At 42.2% G+C, this 16,437-nt stretch overlaps 3 protein-coding genes across 3 annotated transcripts; all 3 read left to right on the top strand.

Moving 5' to 3' along the window:
• Window positions 1-2,473: 2,473 nt before the first annotated feature.
• Window positions 2,474-4,749, top strand: LOC118425148. Its single transcript, XM_035833972.1, has 2 exons — window positions 2,474-2,726; window positions 2,972-4,749. Exons 1-2 carry the CDS (start codon window positions 2,692-2,694, stop codon window positions 3,678-3,680), a joined length of 744 nt encoding a protein of 247 aa, XP_035689865.1. The 5' UTR covers window positions 2,474-2,691; the 3' UTR covers window positions 3,681-4,749.
• A 1,393-nt stretch (window positions 4,750-6,142) lies between these two features.
• LOC118424213 (kelch repeat and BTB domain-containing protein 2-like) lies at window positions 6,143-12,010 on the top strand. The gene is made up of 5 exons (XM_035832748.1): window positions 6,143-6,253; window positions 8,447-8,707; window positions 9,435-9,574; window positions 9,772-9,981; window positions 10,281-12,010. The coding sequence occupies exons 1-5, from the start codon at window positions 6,143-6,145 to the stop codon at window positions 11,161-11,163; spliced, it is 1,605 nt and encodes a 534-aa protein (XP_035688641.1). The 3' UTR covers window positions 11,164-12,010.
• A 1,948-nt stretch (window positions 12,011-13,958) lies between these two features.
• LOC118424214 lies at window positions 13,959-15,904 on the top strand. Its single transcript, XM_035832749.1, has 3 exons — window positions 13,959-13,972; window positions 14,526-14,729; window positions 15,013-15,904. The coding sequence occupies exons 1-3, from the start codon at window positions 13,959-13,961 to the stop codon at window positions 15,902-15,904; spliced, it is 1,110 nt and encodes a 369-aa protein (XP_035688642.1).
• The last annotated feature ends 533 nt before the right edge of the window (window positions 15,905-16,437 follow it).

The following is a 16,437-nucleotide window of genomic DNA, read 5'->3' on the forward strand; positions in this document are numbered from 1 at the left end:
TTGATTAGACATTGTTCGGAAGATTAGACATTGGAATCTTTGAATCTTGGAATGAACGGACGTATTCAAGTTATGCCCTACATTTGGATACCTGTTAATACAATTACAACTGTCTATTGGTTAGGGTGCTGCACTTCGAAACTATTTTAGCATTTCCGACCCCAGTTCGAGTCCGCCATGAGAATTTTTTTTTCAATCCTTTTACCTTTTTAAACATCCATTTTATATAAGAATATTTTCGTCTTGCGACCAGAACCATCAAAACCCACCTTTGGGACATTTTGGTCGGCACTTTCAAGAGTGCATGTTTAGGTACGTTTATCAGCCGCAGATCGGCAGAATCCACCCGCTACGTTCTTATTTTGGACGGTACACTTATTTTTTTTTTTAAATTGGACCAGGGACCCCTAAAAAAAATGTGTTTTTTTTTTTTTTAACCATATTTCTGCGATATTTTTCCTCAAAAATAACGTTTTTTCGGTCGAAGCGGCGTGGATTTCCCCGCCGCTATGACATTCTAGCGGTTACGCGGTAACTTTACTCGTAACATATCGGTCGATCTCGCGCGCTACAAAGTTATTTCACATTAAAAACGATAGAGGTAAAACAACAACTATAACTTCGCTTGACTTGTGATATATGATTTGAGGCCGCAAATTCTCCCAAACGGCAGGAATTCGTCGGTAAACACAGCTGAAAACGTGTTCCAAAACCGAGCCAACATGATCACATGCGGTGTTTGCATGGTACTAAATATAGTTTGCTCATTTGCATACCTGTGACTGGCTACATGCGGCCTTTATCGTAAACGCCCGAAAAAGATCGTATTTTGGGTTGATGATGGACACAGAATGCCATTTGTATTTTCAGAGTGTTGACTGTCAAATATAATCGTAAGATTCTCTCATTTCAGTGGTTTCTAGTGTCAAAAAAAAAAAAATAGTGCACTGAGTGTGTCAATAGCCTGATAGGCTATTGGCACACTGCGTGTGTCAATAGCCTGTTTAGGCTATTGACACACTGGGTGTGTCAATAGCACCCGGTGTGTCAATAGCCTCGCTCTAACAAAAAAATATAGAAAACGCGAAACCCATTGTTTACCAAATGTTAAGATTTCCTTTGTCCCTCGTATTGCCCCCCTCCCCACCTACTGACTTCTTTGAATTTTAGGGGTCAATGTTCAGCTTTATGGCCACAATAATATGAGCATGTATTTTTAACAAAAAAAAAATTACAGTTATGCGAAACAGGTAAATGTGCGCAAGAAGTAACTAGATAAAATATCATGATGGGATTGAAAATTGACCTTCATAACAAAATCAAGCAAACATGTGTGACATATTGCCCTTCTTTATACAGCCTGATAGTAATACGTTATATGTTAAATGTTTGAAAATTGTTATGATGTATTGCTTTGCAGGGTTTGGATGCTGACATGTTTGGGGAGATCCTGAGTTACATCTACTCGGGAACCCTCCATGTGTCGCTGGACAAAGTGCAGCTCTTGTACCAGGCAGCCGACCTCCTCCAACTGGACTATGTGAGAGACACCTGCAGCAGCTACATGGCCATGAACGTGGAGCGCTCCACCTGCGTGGACCTGTACAAGTTTGCTGATGTCTTCTCTGTGGACATTGTCCGCAATGCTTGTCTCCAGTTGATCCATAGAAACTTTGTTGAGGTGGGTCTGACATATTGATAGTAGGTTCATTTTCTGACTTCCCTCTCATACAAGAGTTGTCTGAACAACCAAAGTTTGTAGTCGCTTAAAGTATGAACTAATGATCTATATGTTGGAATATAGTGCAGTATGTATCAATTTCATACAGATTGCCTTAGCCAGATTATTTCCTGGCTGTTCAGTGTAACATAACCAGTTGCTGCCACGCCGCGTGCCTATGAAGCTGGTGGCTTATGCCAAATGACAGATATACCGGCTATATAGATACAGATGCAGATTTTATAAAAATGGCCATTATTTAAAAGGATGTTATCTACAGACTTAGATATTGTTACCTTCATAGCTGTTCTTAGAATAACATAGAGAGTAAAATCCACATTCCATTGCTAGTTTGTCAGTTTTAACAAGTCTCTACCAATCAGTAACCCTAGCTGTGCTTAGAACAATGTAAAAAACAAAATAATGATGGAGCCCGTTTTTCAGTGCTAATTTTCTCGTTTGGATTTTAACAAGGAGTTTATAACCATCTTTATCAATAAAAAGTTTTTTTTCTACAGTACCGTGCATGTACATGTACTTTGAAACTTCACAGGTTGCCAGCAGGGAGGAGTTTTGCAGCCTGAGTGTGAGTCAGCTGACTGAGATCATCAGCCACAATGAGCTGGATGTTAAAGAGGAGACAACAGTGTGGGGGGCTGTGGTGAGATGGGTGCAGCACAGCAGGGAGGACAGGTTGGTTTCAGTATTCTATAGGTGAATATTTTGGTTTTAACATGCAATAGACATGTAAATAAACGATGTCTAAACTTGTTTGATTGAGAAGCCCCTACGTACCCTGCAGACTACATCACCTACCCAGCATCCTCCCTTATATCCGCTTCAACCTGCTGACATCAGACGACACGGCAGCCATCTTGGATCACCTCCTGGTCAGGGAGGATCCTGGGACTTTTGAGGTCATCAGGAATGTTGTACAGAAAAGGAACCCCAAGCTGAAACCGAGGCTTGGGATGACCAAGGAGATGGCTATTCTCTACAATACAGAGTCTGTATATATATATATCTTTTTCGTTTGATTTTGTAGGCCAGGAACCATCCTTGCATAATATCATTCCTTATTTTAAGGTCCTGCAAAACCTTTTATACAGTGTCAGTCATGTAGCTATACTACAATTCCAACTTCAAAGATGAAAGCAGTGCATGCTGTGATTTGTGCCTCATTCCTGGGGGAAAATTATGAGTTTTCATTACAGGTTTATGACAGTTTACTTTGTATTCTATCTCCTTCAGGTGCCGTTCAGAGCTCCTCTTCATGAACCCTCGTGAAGGGAAGTATATCAGCTGCAGCTACAAGCCTAAAGACCTTCCTCGTGCTACAGACGTGACAGTCTCCAGTGATAACAACATCTACATCCTAACTCATGAGCGAGAGAGTGACGGACAGTTGTCCATTTATAAGTACAACCACGCGGGGAATGTGTGGGAAGATGCTGGTATGTCCTCGGTATCTGAGTGGCAGACAATTGGAAACGATTCTACATGCTACGATGAGCAACTCGTTGAAGTTGATGGGATTTTATTCTGTATTGCCGCTGATGCAGAAGGAGACAGTGGATTGGTGTGGATGAAAAAGTACAACCGGCACGCGGACCAGTGGGAGGAGTGTTCACAGCTGCAACTTGACGTTGTTGCAGACGTCTACCGTGAAGCATTGTCTTGTGGTTCTTACCTCTATTACCTCGGTAGCATTGAAATGCATCGCTACGACCCAAGCCAGGACCGTTGGTGTAAGCTGACCCCACCAATGATGGAAGATGAAGTATCTACAGCCGTTGCCATGGGAACAGATATTTTCTGCACAAATTTAATTTCAGTCAGACTATCCTGTACGACACAGAGTCAGACCAATGGCAGAAACTACAAGGCTGGCCGAATCCAGGAAACCTTTATATCGATAATGTTCCCAGGCTTTTCGTACTGGAGAACCAGCTGCACATAGTGTTAATCTGTACTAGTGAATCCCAGGAAGAATACATCTACATGGTATATGTGCATGACAGGTCTGCTGATGCCTGGAGAGATTTGACGGCCTATCGGTCCAATAAGATATATCACGGGTTTGGTTGTCGCTGTGTTGCAGCACGTATATACCCACCATATCTTAAGGAGGCATAAAACACATCATTTCTTTTTCATCGTCAATATTGCAGGATAAGGGCATATAGAGTGTTGGGAAGGGCAGCATAATGACACGTCTTTTTGTTGAATGTCTCCTCAGTGTGATGGGTCTTGCAATGCTACATTTCATACTTAAGTAGATGTTTTACAGAGACTCTTCCTCCTTTCTTATAAGTAAGGGCATCTTTTTTTCGGAGGATTGTATTGTAAGGTCGCAGATAGGACCAGGTGGATCTATGCTGGCAGACATTACCACTAAAGCGCACACTTTTCAGCATTGATGTGTAGTATAAGGATCTTGAGAGGACTGACGCCAGGACTGTTTTATCATATTTTTCTTTAGGTCTTCGGGTTTTGCCAAATGCCCTCACAGCGTGAGAGACCTTATAGTAAAATTTATACTTCTAAGTAGCATTTTAATCTTCGACATAAACCTTGCCATTTTTTTCTTATACATGAGGAACATATTTTTAGAACTGACCTAAGTGATGTCATTTATCTTCAAGTCAAACAACAATAATTAGCAGACATCATATCTATTGTAAAACTTTAACAATCATTCTACTTGTATTTTATTATTGATTTGGATGTATTTCCTATAGCGTGCTTAATCTTTTATTTGTTGATCTCCATATATATTAGTCTAACAACGGTCATTAACGTTATATCTATTATAAAACTTTTACAATTATTGTACTTGTATTCTATTATTGGAGTCAAAATATTACCTAGAATGTACAGGATCGTTTAATGACATTTTTGTTTAGATTTCTTTTATTTTTGAGGACTACCCCAAACTGGGATAGATCTTTTGGTACATTCGAAACAGATTGCATTTTGACGGAAACCCTTCCACAAAGAATTGTTACCCAATGACCTGAAAGCAGAGATGGGCGTCGACTTTTGTACCATGCACATTGCTAGAAAAATGTTAAGGTTCTTGTTTCTGAAGTTTGAAGAAATCATCTTCCCATGACAGTGAAAATGAGAACTTGTGTAGCAGAGAGTCTGATTTTATTTGTTTCTAGATTTTGCAGAAGCTGATTGGAAACTTACATTGATATGTTTGAATATACATACCTTGATACCTTGATACTGCATCCAGGAGAGAAGGCTTCGGCCTGTAATGTCCTGATCTTTGCTCTTCACGTGACATACTTTCGGCACTCCCTGTGTTTGTCAAGTCATGACTTAAACTGGTTCACACTATCTGCTGAAACTACTGACTCAGGTAGGGCGTTCCAGCTCGACACGGTTCTGACGCTGAAAACCTGGCTCCTCGCTCTAGTCTTAGCCAGGGGGACTTGTAGTTTAAAACTGTGACCTCTGGTAACAGACTGCTCTGCTAGAGCAAAGAAACTGTCTGCTGGAACTCTATCGAGTCCCTTCATGATCTTAAAAACTTGGATCATGTCTCCTCTCTGTCGCTTCCAGAGTTGGGAGTTTGAGTCGCTGGAGTCTAGAGCTGTAAGGAAGCTCTCTTAGAGTAGGGACCATTTTTGTGGCCCTTCTCTGAAGCTTCTCATAGTCTTGCTTGTCCGACCTATAATGCGGCCCCCAGATTACGTTTCCGTATTCTAAGTGTGGCCTCACCATTGTTTTAAAGAGAATTGGCATAGTTTGTTCATCCAAGTTGGCAAAAGACTTTTTTAATCAACCCCAGCATCTGATTCTTTGCTGCTGCTGAGTGCGTATGGAATTTAAGGTGATGGTCAACTGTCACTCCCAGGTCTTTCTCTGCCTTGGTCTCCTCCAATACCTGGTCCCCTAAGGTGTAAGTCTGCTTGCTGTTGTTGTTCCCCATGGGCAACACATTACACTTGCCTACGTTGAAGGGTAACTGCCAGGACGCAGACCAGTCCCTCAGAGCTTCTAAGTCCTTCTGTAAGTTTACCCGACCTTCGTTGTCCTTCACACCCTGGTAGAGTTTACTGTCGTCAGCAAATATTCTGACCGTACTGCTGACAGCTTCTGGTAAGTCATTAATGTATACCACAAACAATACCGGGCGCAGCACTCTCCCCTGTGGGATGCCACTCCTCACAGGGGTCCATGAGGAACTTGTTCCATTCAGCACCACCCTCTGTTTCCTCGAGGATAGGAAGTCTTCTACCCAGTAGTACAGGTCTCCTGTCACACCATACGACCCCAGCTTACATAAAAGACGCTGATGTGGAACAGCATCAAAGGCCTTCCTGAAATCTAAGTAGACTGCGTCAATAGCTTCTCCCTTTTCCAGTAACTGTGTCCACTCCTCCAGTACCACCAGAAGCTGAGTCATGCATGACCTCCCTGGAACAAAGCCATGTTGAGTGTCTGAAGTGGTTACCAGCGGACATATGCTCCACAAGTGCATCCCGGATGATAGCTACCATCGTCTTCCCAACCACCGAAGTTAGGCTAACCGGTCTGTAGTTTCCTGCTTGGGTTCTTGCTCCCTTTTTATGGATTGGCGTTATGTGCGCCACTTTCCATTCCTCTGGCAGCTTGGCTGACTTTAGTGACTTGTTGAAGAGGATGGCTAACGGGTAGGCGAGTTCACTAGCAAACTTCCTCAGTATCCGGGGATGTATGTTGTCTGATCCTGCCGACTTGTTAGGATTCAAAGCATCCAGCTTTTTCTCACTGTTTCCTCCGTGACCTCTAAACTTCCCAGTGTGGTTTCTGACTGTCTGGCATCAACCCTGGTAATAGTAGATAGGTCCTCAGATGTGAAAACACTGGCGAAGAAATTGTTGAGCTCCTCGGCCAGGGGTGCCTAAGCATTTGCACGAACCCTATGAAATTCGTACGAATATTATGTGATACACACGAATCACTATGCGAAAACGCACGAATATTATGAAATTCGCACGAATCACTATGCGAAATCGTACGAATTTTATGAAATTCGCACGAATCACTATGTGACACACACGAGCCTTATGTGATTTGCACGATCCTTATGCTAAATTGCGCAACCACTGGCGGGGTCACGTGACAAACGGAGCGGGATTTTCAAGATGGCGGCTTCGCCGCTTCGGCGACTGAAAATACGATGTAACACGCCGAAATGAAGCTAAACAGTAGCTCACAGGCTATCAAATACATCTTTGCGACGGTAAATGTCCATTCCATGCCTTGAAATATAAAAATCTCGAGCAGAAACGCTCAAAATCATGCCTCCTCCCGGCCGCCGTTTTTGCATAAGGATCGTGCAAATCACATAAGGCTCGTGTGTGTCACATAGTGATTCGTGCGAATTTCATAAAATTCGTACGATTTCGCATAGTGATTCGTGCGAATTTCATAATATTCGTGCGTTTTCGCATAGTGATTCGTGTGTATCACATAATATTCGTACGAATTTCATAGGGTTCGTGCAAATGCTTAGGCACCCCTGTCGGCTTTCTCCTGGTCAGTCTGTGCAGTAGATCCATCTGACCGTACTAGAGCGCCCACTTTCTGCCTCACATGTAGTCGTGATTTAGTGTATTTCCAGAATGCTTTCGGATTGTTCTTTATGTCTACATAGATTCACATGCGGTCCAGACATGCCAACAAAACATAAAATCATGAGACCTCCTTTTGGGTACGTAAGAGTAAAATTTCCAATCCTCGAATCAATACTCAAGTTTACAGTACGGAAAACAGAGCCTTCCTTTCAGCGATACAGATATGGATTTCGGTGATCTACACCTTAAAATAAAGGTAGGCATCCTCCCATCTCAAAGGGTGATGGTAGCACTCTTTCCGTTTGGACCTGTGACCACAGCGATCGAAGGATCTTCACAGCTAGCAGCCAGCAGCTGTGATCCATCTTACTCTAACTGCTACATTATGTGGATCATCAGTGTTTGTGTCTAGTCTACAGCCTTTGACCCTTGGGTCATACCATCATCATCAACATGGCCGCCACAGACCAAGAACCCCACGTCAGCGCAGTTCGTCCTCGTTCCTACCAAGACGAGAGCTATCTGCACGGGTTTCTTGGAACTGTGGGTGACTTACAGAAGGCTGGGGTACTGCAGGATGTCGTCCTTGAAGTCGAGGGCCGGCGGTTCCCCTGCCATCGGCTTGTTCTGTCCGCGGCCAGCCCCTACTTCAGGGCCATGTTTACAAATGACATGGCGGAAAGTCGTCAGAAGACGGTTGTTTTACAGGTAGGGTTGGCGTGACGTGTGGTTAGAATAGAATGATACAATGACGGTTTAAATGTGCCATGTATTCTAGAGAACACATAAAACAATTGAAACTCTTGGTTTATCAACCAACAAATGTTAAACTTACCTTAGATGTACACCACGCTATGCCCCCATCCCCACTTACTGACCTCATTGGTATGTAGGGGTTAAAGGTCAACTTTGTGGGACACAGTCATTGTGAGCATCTATTTTAACGTTACTATAGCAGAATTGCTTTCAGAAACATGTTACTATATGTTCAAATAGTAGAGATTATGTTGATGTAAGAAAAGAATGATGAAATTTAACAGTCCTATTAGAATTTGTGATCTATATAATTCCCGCCTGCTAGATAACAGTATTTCCTGATAATGATACGCTATATGGCATACTTTGAACAATTTTATGTTATATTGTTCTGCAGGGTTTGTATGCAGGCATGTTTGAGGAGATCCTAAGTTACATCTACTCTGGAACCCTCCATGTGTCCCTGGACAAAGTGCAGCCCCTGTATCAGGCAGCCGACCTCCTCCAACTGGACTATGTGAGAGACACCTGCAGCAGCTACATGGCCATGAACGTGGAGCGCTCCACCTGTGTGGACCTGTACAAGTTTGCTGATGTCTTCTCGGTGGACAGTGTCCGGAAAGCGTGTCTGCGCGGGATTGCCAGACACTTTACTGAGGTTAGCATTCATATTGGGTTAGGCAAGTGTCTCAAATGCATGTAACAATCACACTTTCTATTCATATTGCATACGCTGAATTGAGAACTACAGAAACTGTATGATATGAAATAGGATATCAAGCATGCAGTAAGGTACCGTAATATTTTAAGGAAAATATACCCAGCATTACAAAATTGATTTTAAAGTACATAACATGATGGCGGACAGGCTCAAGCTCAACATGCTTATTGATATTATCATGTCGTCATCAAAAACAAATTGAGAGTACAAACGAACACTGGAACAATTACAGACAAGCAAAGCATATAAAATGGTAATATTGAGTAGAACTACATAATGAAATCATAGAATATAAGAAAAATACATTTGTATACATGCAGGTGGGTTTTGGACAGGTGCTCCAGACCAAGCTGGTAGGATAGAAGTTTTCAGCATTACAAAGAGCATTTGAAAAATGATTGCTCAAGATCAATCAAGCTACATCTCTATTAACATTTTTGGTGTGCAAAGGTTGGGTGTGACGACATTCAGTAATATAATCTGCTTTTGCTGTCGGCGTGCCTGAGATGTACGCTGGTGTGTTATGACGATGGCCAGTTATACTCAGTCTGGCTATACTTGTGCAGGTATAAAGCATTTGGTTGCTTTTTTTTTAAATCAGCATGTACAAGTTGTCATGTAGATTCTTATATGTTAGGACTTCCTGTACTCTGCACCTCCACAGGTTGTCTCCAGCCAGGATTTCTGCAGCCTGAGTGTGAATCAGCTGACTGAGATCATCAGCCACGATGCACTGGATGTTGAAGAGGAGACAACAGTGTGGGAGGCTGTGGTGAGATGGGTGCAGCACAGTAGGGAGGACAGGTGGGTGGCGGTGATTTAGAGGTACATTATGGTTTTAACATGAAATGAACATATTTTATGTTTTATGCTTGTCCCACACCCACACCCACCAACGACCAGGGGATCAAGTGACTAGGTTGGTAGGTAGGTAGGTAGGTAGGTAAGTTGTTGTTTCGCAAAGATGTCAGCTGAACGCACCCCTAATCTGTACCGTACAGAATGCACCACCTACCCAGCATCCTTCCTTACATCCGATTCAGCCTGCTGACCTCAGATGACATGGCAGCCATCTTGGAACACTCCCTGATCAGGGACGACCCTGGGATTTCTAAGTTCATCAGGACTGAGGTACGGAAAGATAACCCCGACCTGAAATCGAGGCTCGGGATGACCACGGAAATGGTTCTGATGTACAATCCGACCTGGAGGTAAGTGCATAATTTTTTGAGTTTGTACTAAAAGCAGTGAATAATTCTTGCACAAAATCAAATTGTAACACATTTTGTTGTCCAATATGAGAAATACCATTTATCTTATGATATAATTCCTGATTTAGTACTATTTATCTAAAGGCCTACGTACCTTTACTAAGGGGCTACAAGATAAAGATTTTATTAAACAGTGCATGCTATGATTTCAGCCTCATTTCTATACTATAGGCTGTAGAAATATATGAGTTTCCAGTCCAGTTTTATTGACAGTTGTTGACATATTTTTCCTTCTCTAGGCACCATGATATCTTCTTAATGAACCCTCGTGAAGAGAAGTACATCAACTGCAGTTACAGCGAAGAAGACATTCCCCGTTTCACGGACATTACAGTCACCAGTGATAACGACATCTATGTCCTTGAAACAAAAGAGGCAGTGAATGACCATCAGGTGTCCCTGTTTAGATACAACAATAAACAAAACATGTGGGAACAAGTAGGTGTGTCCTTAATATGTAAAGAACACTATGACTTCAAGTTCCTCAAGCAACTACTTGTTGAAGTTGATCAGATTTTGTATTACCTTGCTGTTGATCGAAATGGAGGCCGACCTTTGTTGCAGACGAGAAAGTACAACCAGCAAGCAACACAATGGTTGGAGTGTTCATCGCTTCAATTCGACGAAACTATTAAAAACCGTGGATCCTTCTTTGCATTGTCCTGTGGTTCACACATCTATTTCTTCACAAATGAGACATTGCATCGCTACGACCCGGGACAGGATCAGTGGAGCAAGCGGACCCCACCAATGGACATCGCCAAAGTCTGTACAGCTGTTGCCATGGGAACAGAGATTTTCTGCACAGATCGTAACTTCACTCAGACTCTGGTGTACGACACAGAGTCAGACTGCTGGCAGAAACTGCCGGGCTGGCCGAACCCAGAAAACTTTGTTGTTAATCATCATCCCAGTCTTATTGTACTGGAGAACCAGCTCCACATATTGTTGACCTGTACTGTTGACCTACAGGAAGGTATCGTATATTTGGTATATGTATATGACAGGTCTGCTGATGCCTGGATAGACTTGAAAGCAAATGTGCCTGATGATATAAGATGTTGTGCGTATGGTCCATGTTGCCCTGTGGCACGTATATACCTGCCATATCTTACATATTAAAAAAAAAAAACATAATGTCTTATGCTTTTCAGTGTTGATGTTGATAAGGACACAAAATACAGGGTAGGACTGATTAACTGCATTTTCTATACATCAGTTTATTTTAGAATACAATGTGATAAAAGTCACGTGCAGTCCAGGCAGACGACAAGTAACTGTCTGCCAACCATTATCTTCTGATACATACATTTGTATGGATGCCAACAACAACGTTAAAGCTGTTGTATTGCATATTGTACTTTAGTAAAAGTTTACAAATATTATTCCTTCTAATGATATTGGTTCCATAGTAGGCCTTGGATGAAGGTAACCTGTAAGCCAAACTAACCTTGGAAGGTTAGATCTACCTTGCTATTTAGATCTGGTGATTATTTAGCCTAGTAATAGTTTGCTACCCATCTGGGGGACTGTACATTAAAATTGGTGGTGATGCCAGTTAATGAGCAAATTAAGAAATGGGTTCTAGAGTGCTCGTTCGGTAACAACAGCCTCTTCTGCAATCGGGCGAAGGGTGTTTCGGGTGTTGGAAAGCCTGGTCGAACAATTGCACCTATTCCTTAATTCGCTAATGTATTGAGATCAATCAGCGCCCTCGACCAAATTTGGACGATCCAAAAGTTAGAGATGTCAAGGTTCCCAGACGGAATAGCAAAGAAGCGACTGTATATAGTGTGTAATAAAAGTTGGAACTAGAAGGGACAGTATGTAGTGTATAAACATCGGAGCGAACTGGTATCCCGAAGGTCCTCGGGCTAGTGATGAGTGGCTAATGATCTCGAGAGATAATGTCACGACTGGTACTGTTACACTATGTGGATTAGTGGTGTTGAACTATCTAACCTTTAACCTTCAGGCCATAAGCATTAACATAGATGCGGATGTAAATAAATGATAGAAAATTCTCCTCTTTTTGTATTGTCCTAATTTTACATAGAGTACCTATAAGCCACCAGCATGCCCAACACTGATCACTGTATAACGTTAGATATATGCACACGCAGCCAGACGAGCTAACTAATAATCAAGTAGCTTAACAGCACGTAGAACAGAACCTTCCTGTCAGCAATACTGATATAGATATCGGTCATGCAGCTTTCCATCCCGAGAGATGACAGAAGCACACTGCTACATTATGCGGGTAATAAGTGCTGTCAGGTCAACATCTACACTTTGACCTTTGGATTATGCCATCATCATCAACATGGCTGCCGCAGACCAAGAACCCCACGTCAGCGCAGATCGTCCTCGTTCCTACCAAGACGAGAGCTATCTGCACGGGTTTCTTGGAACTGTGGGCGACTTACAGAAGGCTGGGGTACTGCAGGATGTCGTCCTTGAAGTCGTTGGCCGGCGGTTCCCCTGCCATCGGCTTGTTCTGTCCGCGGCCAGCCCCTACTTCAGGGCCATGTTTACAAGTGGCATGCCGGAAAGTCGGCAGAAGACGGTTGTTTTACAGGTAGGGTTGGCGTGACGTGATAAATAGAGTGAAACAATGACCGTTCAAATGTGCTATTTATCCTAGAGAACACATAAAACAACTGAAACTCTTGGTTTATCAAAACCAACAAATGTCTAACTCCCTTTGATGTGATCCTCGCTATGCCCCCCTCCCCACTTACTGACCTCATTGGTATTTAAGGCTTAAAGGTCAACTTCGCTGGCCACATATTATCATTATGAGCATCTATTTTAACTATAACAGAATAGCTTTAGAAACATATTACTATATGTTCAATTGTTAGAGATTATATAGATAAAATAAAAGAATGTGATGGAATTTGACAGTCCTATGAGAATTTGTGATATAAATATCCCTCATTGATAACAGTTTATCCAGATAATGATACACTATTTTGCTTACGTTGAAAAATTTTATGCTATATTGTTTTGAAGGGTTTTGATGCAGCCATGCTTGGGGAGATCCTGAGTTACATCTACTCGGGAACCCTACATGTGTCCCTGGACAAAGTGCAGCCCTTGTACCAGGCAGCCGACCTCCTCCAACTGGACTATGTGAGAGACACCTGCAGCAGCTACATGGCCATGAACGTTGAGTGCTTCACTTGTGTGGACCTGTACAATTTTGCTGATGTATTTTCTCTGGACATTGTCCTGAGGAGTTGTGTGGAGTGGATCGATATAAACTTTGCTGAGGTGGGACTTATATTTTGATAGTAGCTCACTTCTGTCAATCGTGAATCTTAAAAAAAGAGTTTTTCTTGTATAACTCTAGTGACTTTAACTTTTCTTTATCAATCAAATACTACTAAAGGAATATCCCCTAATTTGTAGTGTTAGCTGTTCAGTTTTAACAAGCCTCGTGTTAAGACTTAACCAATATGTACTCTGCACCTCTACAGTTTTCCTTCAGTAAGGAGTTCTGCTGCCTGAGTGTGACTCAGCTGACTGAGATCATCAGCCACGATGAGCTGAATGTTAAAGAGGAGACAACAGTGTGGGAGGCTGTGGTGAGATGGGTGCAGCACAGCAGGGAGGACAGGTGGGTGATGTGTAACAGGGTGCCCCTGTAATGTACCGTCAAACCTGTATATAGTCACTCAAAGGACTGGAGACCTGCGGTCACTATAGACAGGTGGCCACTATGTCTATGGAAAACATGCTGATCAGTTGACAACGAACAATAAGTTATGAATGATTTCAGTGTTTCTGTATCTATGACTATTGGGCCGGACATCTTATGGTCGTGGCCGCGTTGGACAGTTAGCCACTTAAGACTAGTTCTTGATTCATAGGTCAATAGGAAAAATCCAAGGGACCGGAAAAACGTGACCGCAATGGCCATGTTCAGGTGGCAGCTAATGCAGGTTTTGACTGTATTGTAATTTTATACGGCTCACCATATTTCGGGACTGTCTTGTAACATCTTAGAAATGACTGATGAAGTGAATTATGATGACAAGAGAGTAAACAATGTAGTACCTTGTTCTAAGAAATTAATGTGTAGGGGATTAGAGAGTATTAGAACCCATGTATCAGATCAGTGTAGGGAAGAAGAGATCATCAGTATGTGTGGAATGTTGGGAGAGGAAGAATACATGCCTACTTCTTTAAAATGTAGCACTCGGTTTTCTTGGGGTCCGACGTACAATTCAAACATCAGCGGCTATTCCTAACAAACTTATTGTAAGGGACGATATTGAGCTGAAGGTCACCCCTTACAGTTGTGCAATTACTAGTATAGATATGGATGTCTTATACCTCGTAGCAATATATGTATGATTGCAGAAGCTTGCATTTACTGAAGAGTGACAAGTTTTCCCCTGAGATTGAAGATCCCAAAATTCTCTTCTACAATGTCTAAAAGTTTAACACCCTCCATGTGAACCTCTCGTACCCTACAGACTACAGCACCTACCCAGCATCCTCCCTCATATCCGCTTCAACCTGCTGACCTCAGACGACACGGCAGCCATCTTGGAACACCCCCTGGTCAGGGAGGATCCTGGGAGTTCTGAGGTCATCAGGGATGTGGTACAGAAAGAGAACCCTAACCTGAAGCCGAGGCTTGGGATGACCACGGAGATGGTTCTGCTATCCAATGCAAAGTCAGTATATACTTCTTATTCGTTTAAGTTTCTACGTCTACAGCCCTTGTTCATGGTTCTTACACATTTTGAAGTCCTGCAATACATATTTCTACAGACTCAGTCATGAAAACATGCCCTGCGCCTAATTCCACACATACTGAATTTCATTTCCCTGTGGCTACACAAGTAGATTTGAAAGATAACATCAGAGCATGCTGTGACTTGGGCCTCTTTCATTCCAGAAGTTAAGAGTTTCCAGTCCATTTCATTGACAGTTCCTGATATATTCTGTCCTCTTCAGTTCCAGTGATCTCCTCTTCATGAACCCTCAGGAAGGGAAGTACATCACCTGCAGTTATAATTGTAAACAATTTACTGACGCCATAGATTTGACAGTCACCAGCGATAACAACATCTACAGACTGACTCGTAAGTTGGACAGTAGCAGACAGTTGTCCATTTATAAGTACAACCATGCGGAGAATGTGTGGGAAGATACTTGTATGTCCTTGGTGTCTACGTCGCTAAGATTGGGAAACAATTTCAATTGCTACGAGGAACACCTTGTTGAAGTTGATCAGTCTTTATACTACCTTGCTGAGAATATAGAAGAAGGCACGATGTTGATGAGAAAGTACAACCAGCACACAGATCAGTGGCAGGAGTGTTCACAGCTGCAATTTGAAAATACTACGGACTTCTACAGTGCAGCACTGTCCAGTGGTCCATACCTCTATTTCCTCACAAGCATGGAGATGTATCGCTACGAACCGAGACATGACCGTTGGTGCAAGCGGAGCCCATCACCAGAACCAAATCTTGAAATCCGTTCAGCAGTTGTCATGGGAACAGAGATTTTCTGCACCGATTTTGACTTCAGTCAGACTATGGTATACGACACAGAATCAGACTGCTGGCAGAGACTGCAAGGTTGGCCAGACGCAGGGAACCGTGAGACTAGTGGTTCTCCCAGTCTTTTTGTTCTGGCGAACCAGCTGCACATATGGCTCACCTGTAGCTATGATCATAATGAGGATGTAGAAGAACATCTGGTATATGTGTATGACAGGTCTGCTGATACATGGAGAGACTTGAAGGCCACTTTGCCAGATAAGGAATATTTTTCGTATGGTCGCCTGTGCTCTGTGGCGCGTATATACCTACCATATCTAGAAGTGCAGGATAAGTACTAGTAGACATAGAATGTAGCCGTTGCAGGAAAGGATTGTTTAATGTACATTTTGTGTAGAATTTGTCTCTTGAGGAGTACCCCAATGATGGATAGATTTTGTGGTACATTCGCAACAAGCTACCTTTGGACGGAAACCCTTCAACAAAGTAGTAATACCCATTGCTTGAAAGCAGAGATCGGTGTCGCTATATGTACATTACACTTTGTATTATTTTAGGGTTAATTTTTAGTTCTAATTTTTTTTTATAGAACTAGTTTATAAACCTGCATTTCCATTTACTTTATATATGTATACTTTTGTATCATTTCTAACAATAATATCTATTGATAAACACAATAAGTCATTCTTTAGTTAAGTGCTATTCGGTTTAAAGGCCGATCGTACTTTGACGAAATTAGTAGATGATGCATTTATGATTTCTGTGGTGATAAATTTTGTGACTAAATGTCTGTGATATTTTGACAGCCTGAGAAAATTTCTAGGATACAAAAGAAATGACAAAATTGCCCCCATTCATTCATCTGTAAATTTTC

Source organism: Branchiostoma floridae, chromosome 10, assembly GCF_000003815.2.
Source record: "Branchiostoma floridae strain S238N-H82 chromosome 10, Bfl_VNyyK, whole genome shotgun sequence".
Classification (NCBI taxonomy): domain Eukaryota; kingdom Metazoa; phylum Chordata; class Leptocardii; order Amphioxiformes; family Branchiostomatidae; genus Branchiostoma; species Branchiostoma floridae.

Bases quoted from the DNA above. Each gene is read 5' to 3' on its own strand.
- LOC118425148 (XM_035833972.1), top strand. From the start codon at position 2,692: ATGACCAAGGAGATGGCTATTCTCTACAATACAGA. The intron at 2,727-2,971 runs GTCTGTATATAT...TATCTCCTTCAG, and splicing joins GCTATTCTCTACAATACAGA to GTGCCGTTCAGAGCTCCTCT.
- LOC118424213 (XM_035832748.1), top strand. From the start codon at position 6,143: ATGACCTCCCTGGAACAAAGCCATGTTGAGTGTCTGAAGTGGTTACCA. The intron at 9,575-9,771 runs GTGGGTGGCGGT...TGTACCGTACAG, and splicing joins CAGCACAGTAGGGAGGACAG to AATGCACCACCTACCCAGCA. The intron at 9,982-10,280 runs GTAAGTGCATAA...TTCCTTCTCTAG, and splicing joins ATGTACAATCCGACCTGGAG to GCACCATGATATCTTCTTAA.
- LOC118424214 (XM_035832749.1), top strand. The intron at 14,730-15,012 runs GTCAGTATATAC...TGTCCTCTTCAG, and splicing joins GTTCTGCTATCCAATGCAAA to TTCCAGTGATCTCCTCTTCA.